The sequence below is a fragment of the Xiphophorus couchianus genome, chromosome 13, assembly GCF_001444195.1.
Source record: "Xiphophorus couchianus chromosome 13, X_couchianus-1.0, whole genome shotgun sequence".
In the NCBI taxonomy this organism is placed as follows: domain Eukaryota; kingdom Metazoa; phylum Chordata; class Actinopteri; order Cyprinodontiformes; family Poeciliidae; genus Xiphophorus; species Xiphophorus couchianus.
In genome coordinates, this window is record NC_040240.1 from 15360379 (window position 1) to 15379330 (window position 18952).

General features: G+C 38.6%; 1 protein-coding gene across 9 annotated transcripts in view; it reads left to right on the forward strand.

Moving 5' to 3' along the window:
* akap9 (A kinase (PRKA) anchor protein 9) overlaps window positions 1-18952 on the forward strand; it is an 84649-nt gene that overhangs the window by 53991 nt on the left and 11706 nt on the right. For 4 of the 9 annotated variants that reach the window (XM_028036862.1, XM_028036863.1, XM_028036866.1 and 1 more), the window contains 16 exons: window positions 220-243; window positions 2682-2858; window positions 4126-4230; window positions 4583-4735; window positions 6009-6095; window positions 7684-8694; window positions 9781-9921; window positions 10604-10648; window positions 10726-10866; window positions 12217-12261; window positions 12344-14488; window positions 15055-15112; window positions 15262-15383; window positions 16359-16547; window positions 17481-17651; window positions 17850-17955. In XM_028036862.1, coding sequence (XP_027892663.1) covers window positions 220-243; window positions 2682-2858; window positions 4126-4230; window positions 4583-4735; window positions 6009-6095; window positions 7684-8694; window positions 9781-9921; window positions 10604-10648; window positions 10726-10866; window positions 12217-12261; window positions 12344-14488; window positions 15055-15112; window positions 15262-15383; window positions 16359-16547; window positions 17481-17651; window positions 17850-17955 — 4720 coding nt within the window. The remainder of the gene's footprint in view (window positions 1-219; window positions 244-2681; window positions 2859-4125; window positions 4231-4582; window positions 4736-6008; window positions 6096-7683; window positions 8695-9780; window positions 9922-10603; window positions 10649-10725; window positions 10867-12216; window positions 12262-12343; window positions 14489-15054; window positions 15113-15261; window positions 15384-16358; window positions 16548-17480; window positions 17652-17849; window positions 17956-18952) is intronic. The other 5 variants (XM_028036865.1, XM_028036869.1, XM_028036871.1 and 2 more) reach the window with 3 other exon arrangements.

Consider the following 18952-nt stretch of genomic DNA (forward strand, 5'->3'; position numbering starts at 1 on the left):
TTTTTGTCACCATCTTTTAGATTGTTTTGTTTTGTCATTTGCCACTGCTTTAGCCTCAGTTAGATATTCTGAATTTTCCTTTCTGAATTGTCTGTAATCTGCAGATTTCTGTAGCATTTTTCATCATAAAGTTTTTTTCTGCCTCTGCTTCCCTCACGCCCTTTTACTCTCCATCCTGTGGTCCATTATGCCTCTGCCTCCTTTCTTCTGTGGCTTTAGCAGGTGGATGGAGTAATCCTGAAGGTATTGCTTCTAGCTGCATCTCATCTCCTCTGCAAACATTTAGTGCATTTCTAGTCATCCTGACCCGCTTCCTAACTTCCTCTGGTTTCCCTTTTTCTTAGCTTTGTTAGAAAAATCCCTCTGCTTCACCCTCTTGTCCTGCTAATTATTTTTCCTCTTCAAAAGACAAAAAAATTGCCTAGTCATGCATTTTAATATTTTTCTTTTTTTGCGGTTGCTATGGACTTTGGGAAAGTTTTGGACTAAAAGTTAAGTTACTCACGAGCCATCTGTAGACTTCACAGTTTTAGACAATTGTCTCTGCATAAATGAGCAAGCTGTCACTAAATCTTTGACAAAATTTGATTTATCTTCCAACAAACAAAAACAACAAATAAGAAAAGCTCAGTACTCGGATAGAAAGAAACCTGCTTCTCACTTCCCTTATTCACAAGTTAAATAAGTAAATTATCTGGAAAAATCAAACATACAAACATATTTGCATCTCTTGTCATCAACATATTTGATGAACAATTTTCCAATTGAAGCTTTTTCAGTTGTAGCCTTTTATTTTTAAACTTATTTGTGGATAAAGTGGGACAGTGGAAGGATGTTTTGTGCCTTCTTTAAAGTAACTTTCTTAATTTTCTGGTAGAGGAAAATGTGATTACAAGTCTAATGGATAACATCCACCATCTAGTTTGAACATGGGTCAACATGCCATAGGGCAGAAGAGTTGAGAGGCCAGACAGGAATTAGAAACAAAATAAATAAAAATAGGGAGTGATGATGCAATCAATGACTATAAAGGTCATTTAAGGTCATTATGCATGAAATTATGTAGTAATACAACTTAAAGAAGCAATGTTGCTTAAAATACAGACGTTTAATAAAATAAACACAATTAGTTATTTTAACTTTGCTTATTTTAACTTTTTTTATTTATTATTATAAATACAAATCTGAAAAGTGCCTTGTGCTTTTTTTATTCAGCCTCCTGTGAGACAAATCAACAGCAATTACAGCTTCAAGTCTTCGTTTTGCCAACAGTATGAAATTTGTAGAGTTGACTTGTAATCAGAAGGTTGTGGGTTCAATTCCAGTTCCATCCTGTCACAAAGTTTACCTTGGCACAGTAGGGAAATGTGACTCTAATCTGCTTTTTTTTGTGAATATGTGACTTTTATGACTGACTGCCCCATGGTTTGTGCCACTTTCATATGTGGTACTAAATCGGATCCATATCAGATTATTTTTAAAACGTCCGCTGTCTGAACGGTCATGTTGCATTTTATTGGACTTTTATGTCATTGATTTGAGACATTCATCATAATTCTGCACCAGGAGAAGCGTGTGATTAATCTAAAGTGTTTAAGGCTTTAATATTACCTAAATCAAATTAATCGCGTTATTTATTTTGACCTAAAAGCCTGTCTCTTGCAGAGGGTTTCTTAGTTCTAAGCAGCGCGTTTTGTGATCTTGAGAAGACGAGTTCAGCAGCAAATTTAACTTTAAAAAACATGGCGTTCAGAGCGGGCAGGTCGCATACAGAGGCTGTAGACCTTGATGGAACGTACCGAGTCTGAGTCCGGTTCTTTGTTCCTCTGCCGCATGTGTTTCCCCCTTTTCTTTCTGCCCCCTTTCTGTCAAATACAGTCCACTAGTGCCCAAAACAATCTTTAAAAAACTCCCAAAAAACATTGTGATGGACATATAACCTACAATGAGTTATTGTTCATTTGAAACAAAATTACTTTTGGTAAACCTTCTTGAATATGAAAACCTGGAAAACTGAGATGTCTAATTTGAGACAATAAAACATTTTTTTGAGAACGTGCATTTTTACATTTCACGTTTACAAGGTTAAGCATAGTGATTCATGGTGACTAATCACAGCGGTAGAGTGTGATTGATCTTCTTGGTTTATTTTCTTAGATATTGGTTTTAACCTCTTATTTATTTATTTATTTTTATCCATCACAATTACATGTTTTGCTTTTGTTTCCTGCCCTTTGAGATCTAAAGATATAAAGGCCATTATAAATAAAATCTATTACTATTATTATTATTATTAAATATTTTAATCAATTGACAGCACTAAAAGAAAGTCAGCTTTAATAAAATACACTTTTCTCTTACATTAGATTTAAATCAGCCACATTAAAACTATTCTTCTCCTCTCCTCCTCCATATTGATGGTCTTTGCTTTCACAGGTGGATCGTTTCCCCTCCGTTGCTCTTAGCTTCTTTGTGGTTTCGCGTCTCTCTCCCTGCCTCCATCCCTGCACGTTTTCTCACACCAACCCCCACCGCCTCCTTTCTCAGGTGGATCAGCTGACCTCCCCGCTAACTGCACATGTATCGGCTACGCTGTAGCGACTTGGATCTGATCAAACAGTCCTCCTCCTCTGTGTTTGTCGCCTCACTCCGCCTCTCTCTCTCCCTCTCCTCCTCACCAGGTAAAGCAGCTAAGCGCCCAGCTGAAGGAGAAGGCAGATTGCTGCAGTGAGCTGCTGCTCGGCTCTGAGCAGCTGCGTCGTGAGTTGGGAGAGCGCGACGAAGAGATTGAAAAGCTGGAGAGCCGCATTCGCGAGCTGGAGCAGGCCCTGCTGGCCAGCACGGAGTCCCAGGAGAAGGTTAGGAGGAGGGGAAGAGGGAGATGAAGGTTGAGTCTGAATGTTAGGCTGTGTGTGTGAGAGGGAGCATGCTGGAGGAGGAGAGAGGGAGAACAATGTGTGGGTGGGTCTACTTCAGTTGCTGTCGCTGAGTTAGAGGCTAGCAGTTGTTAAGATTGCCCCCCAGTGTCTGTTGATGGTTGTGGGAGGAGGAGTGAACCTAAAAGCAGTATAGATGATTAATTAGTTGTATTTTGCAGCAACCAGCCTGCTGTTGTTCGATTGCTGCAGGAGGTTTTTCTTTTACGCTTTTCTGTGCTTAAGTCTGCGTTCACACCAGCCCTGCTTAGTCCGCTTTAATCAAGCTCCAGTTCGTTTTTGAAAATACGACTAGGTAATTAAGTCTTATTGGAAGATATTATTAGCAATAGTCTTAAAAAGGGCAAGCAAAAAAACTGTTGTTTCAGTCCTTTCATCCTAATTAAAATGTCCAAAATTTGATTTCACTTTATTTGCTGAAGTTCTTATTTTTTAGACCAGTAAATATTGGAAGTGGTTACAAAAACTGATGTATACAACAACAAAAAAAACTATAACAAATGAACAATTAATTCTTACCAGGCTTACAAAGCCCTGGGGAAAGCCCTGGCTCAAAAAGCAGGAAGCAGACTACATCTCAGGGGATTCTGGGTAAATACAACCAAACCAAACATGTGCAGGACAAGTGACTCATGGTCTTTTAGACAAAAGAGAAATCCTACAACCATTAAATTCTAACGCTACTTCATTTTTGTTTACATTTTGTGAAAAAGAAAGTTGTGCTCCAGTTGTCTTCTGACGTTTTTGTGTCGTTTCCTTCAGTAGTTCTTAATGCAGCGCCTCCACAGGTGAGGAGGGGAACAGGTTTTTCAAAGGGTTTGGTTTGTTTGACACAATGCAGTGTGAAAGTGAATCACAGGAGCTGAAAATGTAACATTGCACTGATTGCAGTTTTCTGGCCGATCACTATTTACAAAGCCTGACCTACCGATTCCATTTTGACCGAAACCAATTTTTTTGTTGGAAATGATGAGAGATATAGTTAAAAAAAGTCGCAACAGTGGGGTTGACTATTGTTAACTGTCAGTCAAACCTGTCTGAGAGAGAAAAAGAGGACAATGGCTGATCTTTAGACCTTTGCTAAGGTAAATAAGATTGGCTGTACAGGAACCCCTTGTTGCATCTTTGGTTCCCAATGGAGCCGAGACTACCTGAAAATAGCTGCTGACCCGTGCCGTTTCTTTCACAGGTTGAACCAAAGAAGCAGCATGCACCAATCACTGAGACGAAACACTCCACACTGGAGGCTCAGCTTCAGACGGAGAGAGAAGCTCTGGAGAGGAAAGAGAAAGAGGTGAGGGAGGAAACGAACAGATATTAAATGTCTCAGATTAAAACCAGGAGAGAAACAATCACATGGTGAGTCTGTTTATTTATTAGAAATTAAGTTAATCGCTAACATATTTTCATCATCTGGACGCCCATCCATTCATCCCTCTCTTTATCCATCCATCCATAGCTCTCACTCTCTCTCTCTCTGAAATCACATAACTGGCTAGTTCTGAGTCTTTTTCTTATATCTACTTATTCAGACACACTTCATATGTTTTCACAGTCGAGTTCAGGGACCGGTCCGATAATGAGCTCCGTGTTTATCTTTTGATGTTCCTTCTGACGCTCACTTCCTGTTTGATCTGCCGCCACAGATCTGTAACCTGGAGGAGCAGCTGGAGCAGTTCAGGGAGGAGCTGGAGAACAAGAGCGAGGAGGTGCAGCAGCTCCACATGCAGCTGGAGATCCAGAGGAAGGAGATCAGCAGCCAGCAGCAGTTCCTAGAAGTGAGGGACAGCATGCTCCAGGTGAGCACAATTACTCCTAAGAAGATGAAACATAAAAAACATTTACAGTGCCTTGCAGAAGTGTTCATACCCCTTCAACTCTATCAAGGTTCATCATGATATAACCACAAAATTCAATAAGTTTTATTGTGATTTTATGAGATTGTGAAGCTCATAAAGGTTGAATATCCGATTTTTCAATCTAAATTTTGACATGAATGTGCATTGATCTGAACCAATCTATTGGTTTAAATCAATATATATTGGTGTAGATAAAGTCCTATAGGCTTGTTGTGCTTTAGGAAGATGAACCATATAACTCTACAAAGGCTGAAGAGGCAGGAATAATTCTGCAAGACATTTTATGTATTTTAGACATTTTTAAACCTCTAATACTTTACCTCTCAGTCTCTCCAGGAAGTTGGAATGTTCTTTTGTGGTTGTTGGAGCTTAAAATTACAGATTTTGTGCCACTTTTTTCAAAAAGGTTGCTCTTTTTTCAGCTTTATTATAGAAGTTTATATTATATATTAAAGTTGAAATTGCTCCACATAACCTTTGTTAAAATCCTGTCTTTTTTGCATCATTAATATTTGAAGTGCAAATTAAATTCTTAAGTAACTTTTATATAAGTATAACCAGGTCCTGTGAATCTGTCAAAGTGCAAAAGAAGAGTTTGATATTAGTCATTTTAGTTAACATGAACTGTAAACTACAGAACATTTCAAAACGGTTCTATCCGGGAAAAAAAAGTCATTGTTTCTGTTTAGAGACATCCAGAAACAGGAAGTTAAATTAGAAGGTAAGACTTGCGGAAAAGTTTAGATTTTTCTTGAAAATTGCAAGTCTGAGCAAAACTTGTGAATAAATTTACAGTAAAGGTTTTGATCTTAACTTTCTGGAGGGACTGATTGACATAAATATAAACTATTATTACTCTGTAAGACATTGAAATAGCAGAAATTGGTTTGTTGTAAACTCTTTCAATTTAACATCTTGGTCAAATTTGCCATGAAATTTTTTCCAAAAAACCTTTATTTTCTTGTTTACTTTAAACTGTGTTTTTACTTTGTACAACAAATTAAAAAGATGCTTTTTCCTTCTTTTCTAACTCTGTTTTTCATATCTTTAAGCTTTTTTGTCCCTGTTATTTTGCTTTGCAAAGCTTATCGCCGTGACATTTCTACTCTCTCAGCCAACAAGTTCCCAGTCTCCCCACAGAAAGACTTTGAGTGGATAATAACTATGATGTGTTCGTTAATAGCCGTTGCGTTATAATCTCTGACTCTTGAAGGTGATGGAGGAGAGGGACAGAGAAATAGCTCTTCTTAATGAACAGATCTCTAAGCATCAACACATGGAAGCCGCCTTTGACAACAAGGTAACCAAACATGCGCATAAAAAATAGAGCCAGTCTTATTTCATATGCGCAATGCTCTGTAGAAATGCCTCTGTGTGTGTTTTTATTTTGCTCCCCCTGCCTCCCTTCGTTTCATTTTCTGGGGTTTTGTTTTCTGGTTGGTTTCGGTGAGTAGATCCGTAGCGTCGTCTTGTGTTTTTGAGGTGGTTTGCTCTTGTTAGGTGGTTTTTATTAAGCCTCTGAGTCCTTAATGTGTGAACTGATTCTAACAAAACTTTAGGGCTGCAACTAATGATTATTTTAGTAATGTGACAATTAATTGTCTAAGAAAAACGGAATATTCAACAAATTTTCATTCAACCACTTAAACCTTTTTTATACAATTTTAGAAATATGTTAAAAATATGCAAATAAGAAAATAATCATTTTATTGTTTAGAATGCAATAATATAGCATTTTTTAGTAAATCTAAACAGGATGGGTAGAACGTACAGGGTTTCTCCCAGAAAACTTGCTAAGCCTGGTGGTTGGGGCGCTAGGGCAGTCATTCATCCAGCCGGCCGCCATGTTTTTGAGTTAAAAGATGTTTAAAGTTGACAGGAAATTTGAAAATATCACCTGATAGTTATGCGTTATTGGACGACTGGAAGATTAATATCGAAACACCAACTATAAAGTCTTTAAAAAGGCAATCATTAATAAAAACTAAAATAATTAAACAATGCAAAGCCTGGTGGGGGCACAAGTAAAGCCTGGTGGCCCGCCAGGCTTTTTATGCACTGTGGGAAACCCTGACATTTCTACAGATAATTGTGGTTTTATCTTATATTTTTGTACAGTTTTGGCTTAATTATTGCTATTTTTAGTATCAAACAATGGAGGCACTGCAAAGACACAACATCTTGCAGTATTTTGGTCTAGTTTCTACTGCAAATATCTTAGTATACTTGGAGTAATACAAAGTAACTTACAAGTAACTTTTCAGCAAGATATATGAGCTTGTTTTAAGTAAATAATTTCTAAATTTTGAAGAAAAAGTGCTAGTTCTACTGGCAGATTATGTCTAAGTGAAATAATCTGCCAGTAGAACTAGAACTTTTTAAAATCAATGTAAAGAAATTATTGACCTAAAACAACTACTATAAGCTAGTGTTGTCTTATTTCAAATGTACTAAGGTATTTACACTAGAAATTAGACCATAAATACTTGGTAAGATTTTGAGTTCTTGCAGTGTTGAAATCTGTTTTACACTTTTCACATCTGGACAGATGTTGTCAATGATCCCAGTATAAATGATTGACTGCTGTCAGCAGAAAGCCCTGAAACATATTTCAGATCTAGTTTTATGTCTTTTTTAAGAAGAAAAAATCAGATTCTCCTTAATGAAATTTGTGTCGTTTTTCTTCCTGATTTTGTCTTGTTAGTTAATATTTGTGACAACCACAAGTATGAAATCAAAATGTTGGAGTTGCATCTCTAAAGGTTTTAAATACAAACAGTGAGGACCAACGTTTGACTCGGAAGTTTAATCATGTTGTGGGACGTTCATGATCTCATCAAATATCAACACTCTGCTGTGATATTAATCTGTATTCCTTCTTCTTACAGGAAATGGATGCAAAGGATGAACTGATTAAAGAGCTGGAGCTCCAGGTAGAGTATCTGCGGAGTGAGCAGGACCGCCTGAAGACGGACAGAGAAGAAGAGGTGGACCAGCTGAACGCGGTCATAGAGAAACTCCAACAGGAACTGGCCAACATCGAGCAAAAACAGCCGGAGGCAGAGGAGGAGGCGAAAGAAGAGCTGGAGAGCGGAGGATGTGTTGCAACCAAAGAGGAGTTTGATGAAATGAAGCAAAGGATGAACCTGGCCACCAAAGAGCTGGACACTCTGAGAGCAGAGCACAGCAAGCTGCTGGAGACGTACCTGCGCCTGAAGCAGAGCGCAGAAGCCTTAGCTGAGACGGAGAATCTGGGCAGCGCAGAAAGCGAGCTTGAAGAAACTCTGAGAGAAAAAACTGCAGGTCTGGTGGTTCTGCAGGCTGAAGTTCAGGCGCTGGAGCAGAGCGCCGCATCCAGAGTGGAGGAGCTGGAGCTGCGAATCCGGGAGCTGGAGGTCCTAGTTGAGGAGAAGGACTCTGAGGTGGAACGCTGCCAGGTTCTTGTGGAGGAAACTCAAAGCCATGCAGACAATCTCCAGCAGAAGGTTTCCACTCTGGAGGGACATCTGATGGAGAAAGTGGCTGAAGCTTTGGTTAGCCAGGCGACTCTGGAGGCCTTCCAGCAGCAGCACAGGACTGAAGCGTCAAAACAAGAAGCACAGAGCCGCCCCGCAGCCACAGCCTACGAGTTCGACGACTTTGGCATCCCACAGATGGATTTCAGCAGCCTGGGTCCGGCCAGGCAGGCGCCAAGAGGGAAGGTGGCTCAGCTGACGCAGAAGCTTCGGGACCTGGAGGTCGGACTGAGCGGGATGCAGAAAGACCAGGAGCTGCAGAAGCAGCTGCTCTCCAGCTCCGAGGAGGAGGTGCAGGAGTACGAGAGGAGGCTGGCGGTTCTGATGGAGCTGCTCAGTGGGATGAAGGCCGGGCCGCAACAGAGAGTAGCGCCGTCTAACGAGGTGAGCAACCTGAGAGTTCAGCAGTACGTTAACCAGTTACATTAACATTTCATTTACTTGAGTGACTTTTTTTAAAAGACGTACTTTAGGTGTATTTGTGCTTTTATTATGAAGTATTTCGACTCGTACTTTAGTAAAATTTCTGGATTCTCTACTCACAGAATAAAAAACATGTTTTAACCAGAAATTCACCACACACAATGAGCAATAAATCAATTAATCACATGATAATTTAAAATGAGCAAAAACTGGATGATAAAAGTCTTCAGTCTGCTGCTTTGGTCTCAACCAGCCCATTTTTTGAAGGCAATTTTGTTTAGAATAAAAGAGAAAGCACTTCATTGACAAGCTAAGGTGTTAAATATTAATAATACAAATATAACCATAAAAGATCAAGTTTATAAAATATACATATACCTAAAAGTGATGTAAATGTGACTGAATATAAATAAATAAATCAATAAATAACAAGCATGCACATGCAAATATTTTAATCTAAAAATAATCTATAAATGAATGCAGAGGAAATTAGATTTAAGTTACTCAGAGTTGGGCATTGTGAAGGCTAATGGCTACAGAGATTTCATAATTCATTTTATTTATTATTTCTCTTGTTTAATTTTTTGGAATATTAAATATTTCTTCCAATTCCTGTTAAATGTTCATTAGAACTTAAAGTTTATTGACCTTCAGAATGTCTTCTTGTGCTTGAAAATGGTCTCAAAACAACACTGTGGTGGTTTATTGCAATATTATCATCCAGCAAAACGCAGACACTCACCTGTGTTGTTGTTTTTTTAAGTGATTTAAATAAATATATTTTATTGATACCTGATTTTTGATACTTATTTGAATTATTGTCATTTTCGTCTTTTAAAAAAACAAAAAATTCAACTTAACTTTATATTTTGGTCCTTCTGATTATGCAATTTTTAGTTACTCAGTACCTGAGGAGACTTTTTACCAAATACTTTTTCACTCTTCGGTATTCTGCCTAAATTATATCAGCCTGATGTTTCCTCTGAGCTCTAAATCTATGGATTTAAACATGTCAGCCTGTAATAATTTGTTTATCTTTGATAAAAGTGGCCGCCTCTTCAGGCCGAGCAGCCGGGTGTGTCGACGCTCCTTCAGGAGCTGCAGGAGGTCCGAGAGGAGGCGTCCGCCACCGAGGAGCAGCTGCAGAGCCTCCAGGACAGCTGCAGCAGACTCAGACAGGAGCTCCACGTAAGTCCTGCAGCTAATACCATCCAGGCCTGTCGCAATAAATCAACTAATTAAAACAAACTCAGTCATTTCCATTTGCATGATTTATTGTTTTTCTCTTTCTACTAAAAACTGGACGACAAAAGTCTTCAATCTGGTGCTTAGAAAGACAGTTTTGTTTACAGAAACGTTATCATTTATTTTATTTGTTGTGTTTTATCTTTCAGTTCCAGTGTTAAAGTTGATTGATCTTTGAGAATGTTTTCTTGCATTATTATGCCATTATTACCATTATTTTATTTGAAAATCGACTAAAAACAACAATATTATCGTTTTATCATCCAACAAAATTTGCTGGCCTAGATGCAGACGCTCACCTGTAGTTTTTGTTAAAATTATGTGAGTTTTTTTATTGAAAGAAGCTGATTTGGAAAAAAAAATATTTTCCTGATTTCATTTTTTGTTACTTAAAAAAGTTATTGTAATTTTTTTTGTCTTTAAAATACCAGAATTTCCACCTTATGTTATATTTTGGTCCGTCTGATGTTGTAATTTTTAAATATTAAATGATTGATTATTTGATTGGTTGCTTTTTACCAAATACTTTTTTACTCAAATAATTTCTTGGACGTCTACATTAGGCCAACTATCGTCACACTGTTGGTCTTTTATTACATTCACAAACCTGAACTTTTATTTCCAGGAGAAAACTGCGACTGTAGAGAGACTCCAGGACCAACTGGACACGGTAAGAAGTCCAACTGGATTCCTCCCAGTTTACATTCGTCTGAACAGAAAGCGTAAAGTTGCATGTTTTCGCTGCAGACGTCAACGGCTGCTGGCGAGGACTCGAAGACGTCTGAGCTTGAAGAGAGACTGGCTGAGGCTCAGACTGAGGCGGCGTCTGCCAAAGAGGAGCTGAGCAGCTGCAGGGAGAGTCTGGACAAACTGCAGGAGCTGCTGCAGGTAAACAGGAGCTCAGACTGGAACAGCAGATAAAATTATGAGAGTTTGTAGAATGTAAGAAGTTAGTTGAGGCTTATTACATGTTTAAAGTTCAATAATGAGATCAGTTTCCAGTGTTCTGATTATTTGGAGCTAGACTGATCGATCAGCTTTACAGCAGAGCGGGTGGAAGGTTGGCTTCGTTTCAAGATAACAAAATTGACTTAAGAACGGCTTCAAAGCTCACACATTCACACTTAATACAAATCACTCTGATAAACAAACAACTTTCAATGTATAGATTAAACAAATATCTACTCTTTATGAATGTGATTTAGCCATTATATGTAAAACCAAGCCCGGAAATAAAGACATACTCTCAACAAATAAATGTATACCACTGTTTGTACGTTATTTTATTATTGTTAAAATAATCTGGTGTATAATTTCATTATTTAAAATTTTGTTGAGAAGGCTTAATTGATGACCAGTGGAAAAATTTAGCAAAATATTGACTTTGTTTATTTCAGTTTCCAGGATTGGATATTTGCTCCTTTATTTATTAATGTAAAGTATAAAAACTGGAATTTATTTTCAAAAAAGGCATTTTTCACATTTATTTCTGGTTGAATTACCCTTATCTTATTATTTATTTGCCAAATCACAAGTTGAGTACCAAATTATAACCACAAATATTTTTGTTTTTGAATCACTGACAGAAAAATTACAATATGTTGGCCTATTGACAACTTTTAATCAACATTTTGAAAACAAAAATGGTAATAATTTACAAGAACTGATTAAATTATTCAAAGATCACAAATGGTAATTTAAAGAATCTGTATTTTAGTAATATTTGTTTTTGTTTCTTTTTACTGCTTAAAGCTTCATCGATTTTGGTGCTGGCACTTTTTTTACTAATAGATCCGCAAAAAACAAACAACTAAATATGGATGAACTGATCAGTTGGAATAACAATGGCAACTAACAAATATTTTAGTCGTAAATTACATATTCTAAAGGTTTTTTGTTTAAGCACTTTTTTATACAATATTAGAAATAAATAAAGAAATAATTAAATTCCATTTTGTTAACTTAGTAAATCTGAACCAGGAGAAGCTAAAACTTTGCTACTTTAAGAATTTTAGCTAAAACATATTTATATACATTTTGTTAAATTTTGACATAGTTACTACTCTGAATATATGCTGGGGTTTTTTAAACAAAAGCCCTTCTTCTTGATTAATCAATTACTAAATTATTTTATGATTATTTCACTATTCGACTCATCCTGATTAATCTGGTGAATCGTTTCAGCCTTAGTTGGAACTTTGAGTTCACACTTTTCTCTTGTTTGATTTTAAACTTCAGGAGCGGGAAATGACCATCGCTCACCTTAAAGAAGAACTTTTCCAGGTGAGTCACTCTTGCTTTTGTTTTAATTCTTGGCTCTGAATTCATTAACTTTGACTTAATTTTGAATATTTGGTGCCTTCAGGTAAAAGCTGCAGAGGACGGAGCGGACATGACGGATCTCCTCCATGAACTCCAGGAGGCCAAAAGAGAAGCAGCTTCCACCAAAGAAGAACTGAACGTCTCTCTGGAGCATCAAGTGAAACTTCAAGTGGATGTTCAAACTCACCAAATCTCCCTTTCTAAACTCAACGAGGAACTGCAGGAGACGAGAAGCAGAATGAACGCCACCAAAGAAGAGCTGACGAAATATCAGCTGCGAAATGAGAAGCTTCAAGACGAGATTCAAGGTCGCAAGGTTTTGCTTTCTGAGCTCAAACAGGAGCTGCAGGAGACGAGGAAAGAAGAGAAAGTTTGTGAGGTTTCTGTTTCCGAGGAGATCCAGGACACCACCAAAGAAGAGCTGAGTAAACATCAGCAGCGTAACGAGAAACTTCGAGTTCAGGAAGTCTCGCTCTCTAAGGAGCTGCAGGAGATGAGCAGCAGCGTTGATGCCTCCAACGAAGAGCTCAGAGGCTACAGGCGGCAAAACGAGGAACTCCTGGAAGACATTTCAAGACTTAAAGCGGAGCTGCAGGAGATGAGGAGGACCGCGGTCGCTTCCAAAGAAAAGCAACATGACGAGGAAGACCATCAAGAAGTCAGAGTTCGTGAAGTTTTGCCTGACATGATGGGTGCAGACGCCACCAAGGAAGAGCTGGCTAAATATCAACAGCAAAATGAGAAGCTTCAGGAGGAGATTCAAGGTCTAGAGGTTTTGCTTTCTGAGCTCAAAGAGGAGCTGCAGCAGATGAGGAAGAGTGCAGACGCCTCCAATCAAGAACTATCTAAATATCAGCAATGTAACAAGGAACTTCTTGAAGAAGTCGGAGTTCGTGAAGTCGCTCTCTCTGAGCTCAAAGAGGAGCTGCAGGAAGTGAGAAGGACTGAATCCAAAAAAGAGCAAAATAACGAGGAACCTCATGAAGCCTCTGTTTCTGGAGAGTTACCGGATATGAGGAGTGCAGACGCCACCAAAGAAGAACTGACTAAATATCAGCAGCATAACGAGAAGCTTCAAGAAGAGATTCACACTCACAAAGTCTCCATTTCTAAACTCAACGAGGAGCTGCAGGAAATGAGAAGCAAAATGGACACCACAGAAGAAGAGCTCACTAAATATCAGCTGCAAAATGAGAAGCTTCAAGATGAGGTCCAAGGTCGTGAGGTTTTGCTTTCTGAGCTCAAAGAGGAGTTTAAGGAAATGAGGAGAAATGAAGACGCCTCCAAACAAGAACTGACTAAATATCAGCAGCAAAATGAGGAACTTCAAGAAGAAGTCCGAATTCTTGAGATCTGTATCTCTGAGCTCCAAGAGGAGCAGCAGAAGATGAGGACTGCGGTCGCCTCCGAAGGAGAGCAGAGTAACGAGAACCTTCATCAAGAAGTCCGAGTTTGTGAAGCCTCTGTTTCCGAGGAGCTGCTAGAGATGAGGAGGAGCGCAGACACCACCAAAGAAGAGATGACTAAATATCATAATGAGAAGCTTCAAGAAGAAATTCAAGGTCGTGAAAAATCTCTGTCGAAGGTCAGAGAGGAGCTGCAAGAGATGAGAAGCAATATGGACGCCACCAACGAGGAGCTCAGACTCTCCAGGCAGCACAATGAGGTACTCCTGGAGGAGATTTCAAAGCTTAAAGCAGAGCTGCAGGAGGCGCTAATGAGGGCATCAGAATCTGTTCCTCCGTCTCCTCAGCCGCCGTTCTCTGTCTCCTCAACATCCACCGCTCAGCCCAAACGGAAAGGCGCCAAGCAGCCAGCCGCGAAGGGGGGCAGCGCCAAAGAGAAGCCGTCACTTTCCCGGAAAAACTCCGCCCCGCACAAGACGCCGAGCCTGCAGCCGAACAGCAGCTCAGATCAGCACCGCGACGCCACGACGCACTCCTTCACGCAAACCGAACCCCTCTGGATGAGCGACCTGAGCCAGTCCGCCGCCAAGGAGCAGATTGAGGAAGTGATCGGGGAGTTTCAGGAGAAGATCGCCCAGATGCAGGAGCTGCACGCGGCGGAGATCCTCGACATGGAGGCGCGTCACATCTCAGAGAGCGAGATCCTGCGCAGAGACACGCAAGCTCTGGAGGACGAGTGCAAAGGTCTAAAGGCCGTCATCGACAAACTCTGCTCCACTGAGGTGAGTCCGAGAAGCATTGAGTTCGCTCTGTTCACAACATCTAAGCTTCGTATTTTGTCATGTTTTAACCTGTAAGAGTGACTGAAATCCTTAAAAAGGCTTGAATTTCAATTTGCTAGAAGCTTTTTTTTTCTCATTTCTTTTTTTTTCTCATAATTTTAAGATGTTTTTCTGATAAAATTGCATCTTTAATTTGCTTTGATTTAAATATATCTTCCTAACTAAACAAAAACTCTCGTGGCTCGGTCTAATCACCGAAGGGTTGATTGAAATTAAAGCATCTAAAATATTTTAGAATATTAGAAAATATTTTCTGTCATTTGTAATTTGTTTTTTAGAAAACATACAAAGAATTTTAAAAAATTACATTTTTTTTTAAAGAGAAAATGTAATACTTTTTTAAATTAAAAATATTATTATAAAAAATTAATAAATATACAAAAATATTTCTGGGAAAAGGCTGAATTAATTTTTTCTTTTTATTATTTTATTTTTATTATAAAAATGTCTCTAGAAGGTATTTCTGCTTACTGCAGTGGTGTTTAACCTGCTCATGTTCTTTGCAGGCGCCTCCATTAAGACGAGACCGTCCTGCTTCACAGTTCAAAGACGGCTACACCAGTGGTGAGAAACGTCACATTCAGCCCATAAACCACCTTTAGTTTTCTGCTGCTGCACTTCCTTATCCTTTAATCTAGCTCTTGTTGGAGTCCCAGAGTTACTGTTCAGTAGAAATATAAAATTTTGAGGATGTTTGTTTTTCTGTCTCGCAGACAGCAGCTCGGACTACAGCCAGAGGACCGGATTCGACGCCCCGAGTTTACAGCAGGAGTTCAGGTCGACTCCAGAAGGCGCCAGGAGGGAAACAGACGATCCTCTGCCCGACCGGATCAAGGTAAAATCATCCTTCAGATGTAGGTGGCTGGTAAATAAATTACACTCTGCTTTGATTGTGCTGTATGATGAATTATTAGGGCAGTGGTTCCCAAAGTGTGGGGCGCGCCCCCTACAGGGGGCACAGTGCCATTGCACGGGGGGCGCGGAACGCGGTATGAATGAATGAAAAAAGTTACACAAAAGTGTTTCACCATCTTTGTAGTTCAAAACAAACTACAAATATGGTTTGTAGTTTGTTTTGTTGCAACCTGAAGTGTGAAATAAACTTCAGTGAAGTTTGAAAACAAAATATGTGTATAGGTTTGTGTCTGGTTGAACAATATGTGTGCCCAGTTGATATTTTTTTTCTTTTTTGGGGGAGATTTTATTGTAACCCATAGGGAGGCCCAGAAGAAAATCTTTGGGAACCACTGTATTAGGGCAAGTCTAAGAAAAGAAAATACAGGAATAAAACCGGAATAATGCGAGAATCGGGTCACAAAAAGAAAGTAAAAGCAGAAAAAACAAGACAAATTGTCATGCCAGAAAAATTTCATGTCAAACGATTATTTGTCTTATTATTTTTACTTTTATAAGATAAATAAATATTAGGAGGATGAATTAGTAATTTTCTGAAAATTCCTCCATGAAAAATAATTTAAAATGAGGAATACCAAGCATTTTGTGACGTTATACTTTGTTTTCAAATAAGGAAATACTTAATCTTTTAACACATCAGCATCAAATTATTATCCGCAGCAGGATTTTTAAACGTTGGTCCAAACGATCACACACGACTGAAATTGGAAGAAAACAATTCACAAATTTGATGAGTTGTTCCCTTCAGATTAAAACAACTTTTTTCTTGTAATTTTCTTCTTCTGCATCTTAATTCTTGTAATATCACTTTACTCTGTTAGCTTAATACTCCTTCGTAGAGTTTCATGCTTCCATAAAGTACGTTTTTTCCTGTTTGGGGTTTTGTGGCACGCAGACGTTGCTGCGTGAGGTTCACCAGGAAGGGATGCAGGTTCTGTCCCTGTCCGAGTTGCCGCTGCCCGAAGGAGAGCCGGGCGGCCAGTTCAACATGGACGGCTGGGCGAAGGAGAGAGACGCCCTGCTGGCGACGGTTCAGTCGCTCAAAGGCCTCATCACCCAGATGCAGACGCACAGCCAATCACAGGTACTGGAAGCATCAACACGCAGTTTGACGAGGCTCAGCCAATCAGAGGCCGGCGTTTACAGGGAGAGGATTGACTAAAAAAACTTGTTTGTTTTAAAAGTAAAAGTTTGCATTCACATTTTGAGTCAAATCTGTCCATCCCTTTTTAAAAAAAGGAAATGTAATATTTGAGGATCACATTGTTGGTTTAAAAGTGCTAATTAATACAAATGGTGCAACTCATGTTAAGATGGCGTTACTTCACTTGTATTTCTATCAGATTGATCTGTAAATAAACATTTTTAAACAATAAAAACAACAAATATATCCATGCATTCATAATTTATACCAGAATTTTGCAATCTTTAAAACCCAGAACGTCGTTTTCACCTTGAGTCCAGATAAATAACACTAGTTCAGAGTCTGACCTTTTAAAATAAAGCTAAAACTAAGTTAACTAATTTTTTATTAATGTCAAACAGGAAATGTGTTGACATTTTTTAAAACATTGTGTCATTTTTTAGGTGTTAGGCTGAAGAAGTGTGCACACCCTTAGATCTCAGATTAATACTTTTGATTCTGTTTCAGGGCTAAAAAAAAAAGTCGTTAAAGTTCTCCGGTGCAATTTCACAGTTAAAATGAAGAAAAACATTTTCCAAAAGAGGATGGTATGTTTTCTTCTGTTGGATCTTGATGTGTGTGGGAAATTATGTAAAAATAACATGAAATTGGTATTTATATCTTGGAAAAACAGTGTCTTTAGTCAGAGGCTTCTTCAGATTTGCTGTAATACAGACTGCTATAGCAGATCTTTCCTGCCATCACATCTACAACAACTCTTTGAATAATTTTTAATTAATATGAGTTGCAGTAACATTTAATTTCTCTTTGGAATCAATAAAGTATTCCCCACTTTTAATTTGAAATCAAATTAATCTCTGTGTCGTCCTGCAGACGTCGCGTGGCATCGCCGACTGGCGCGCGGAGCTGCTGGACGCAGTGCGGCAGGTGTTCATGAGGGAGAGGAGCGTGCTGAAGAGCGCCCTCTACAGCCAGCTGGATCGACTTGACACCAGCGACGCCATTGTTCACCTCAATCATCTGGAGCACCTGCTGGCTGAGCAGGTGTGAAACAACAGAAATTATTAGATTTTCATAATTTAAAAGTTACAACTCATGCAAAGGAGAATGAATGTATTTTATAATGTTATTTATGTGTATAAACAGGACTTTAATTGAAATGAATTTTAATCAAAGCTGTACTTTGTGTCGCTTGTTGATGTTTGAACTGGTTGTTACCCTGATTGTGTCGTCCTGGCGCAGGACGCTCACCACCGGGAGGCCATGGGTTCGCTCCAGGTCGCAGAAAGGTCGAGTCTCCTCTCTGAGATCCAGCAGCTCCGGGGTCAACTGGAGCAACTCCATCAAAGTAAATCAGACGATAAACATTTAAACATCTTTACAGCTGGCTGTGACAAAAAAAAATACATCCTGTTCAAGTCAGCTGAAAAGCAAACCAATAAAGAAGTGTACACAGTCTTAGATTAATACTTTGTTTGAACAACTTTTGATTCAGTTTCAGGGTTTAAAAAGTCATTAAAGTTCTCCCGTTCTTTTTACATCGTTGTAAATACACCACAACATTGTAATTTCACACACTTTGATAAAAACTTCACTTCCATCAGAAGAAAAATAACCTCACAGCATGATGCTGCCAACACTGTGTCCCATCGATGATGCACAGTGGGGAGTTATTTTGATAAACGTGCCTTCTGGTTTTTCCCAAAATGTCCAGTTGGTATCATCACATCATAACACATTCTCCTGCAAGTTTATGGATAATTTTATCTAGATCTGGATGTTTCTTTAGAAGAAAAGTCACTCCAATCAATCAATCAATCAAATTTTATTTGTATAGCACATTTCAGCAGCAAGACATTTCAAAGTGCTTTACATCATTACAAACACAGAATCACAATGCAACATAGAATCAATCATTAAGTCAAGTTACATCAATAAATTTGTAATTGATTACATTTCAAATACAATTCTAAACAGGTGGGTTTTTAGTTGAGATTTAAAGGAAGTCAGTGTTTCAGCTGTTTTACAGTTTTCTGGAAGTTTGTTCCAAATTTGTGGTGCATAGATGCTGAAAGCTGCTTCTCCTCGTTTGGTCAGACACATAGAGAGTGAAGGAGATTGTGGTGATGTTTTTTTTTTGTCAGATGATGCTGTTGCCGTCTTCTTATGATCAACAGTTTCTTGGACTTCCATCAGTTTTGGGGAAAATGTTCAGTTTTGTTAATATTTTAAGCCAAACATCCCTGAGTTTAGCTAAAGCATACAGATTAAAAAAAAAGTGTCAAGAAAATCCTTGTGGATCGTTTGATATTTTTTTATTTAAATATATCAGATTCACTGTAATT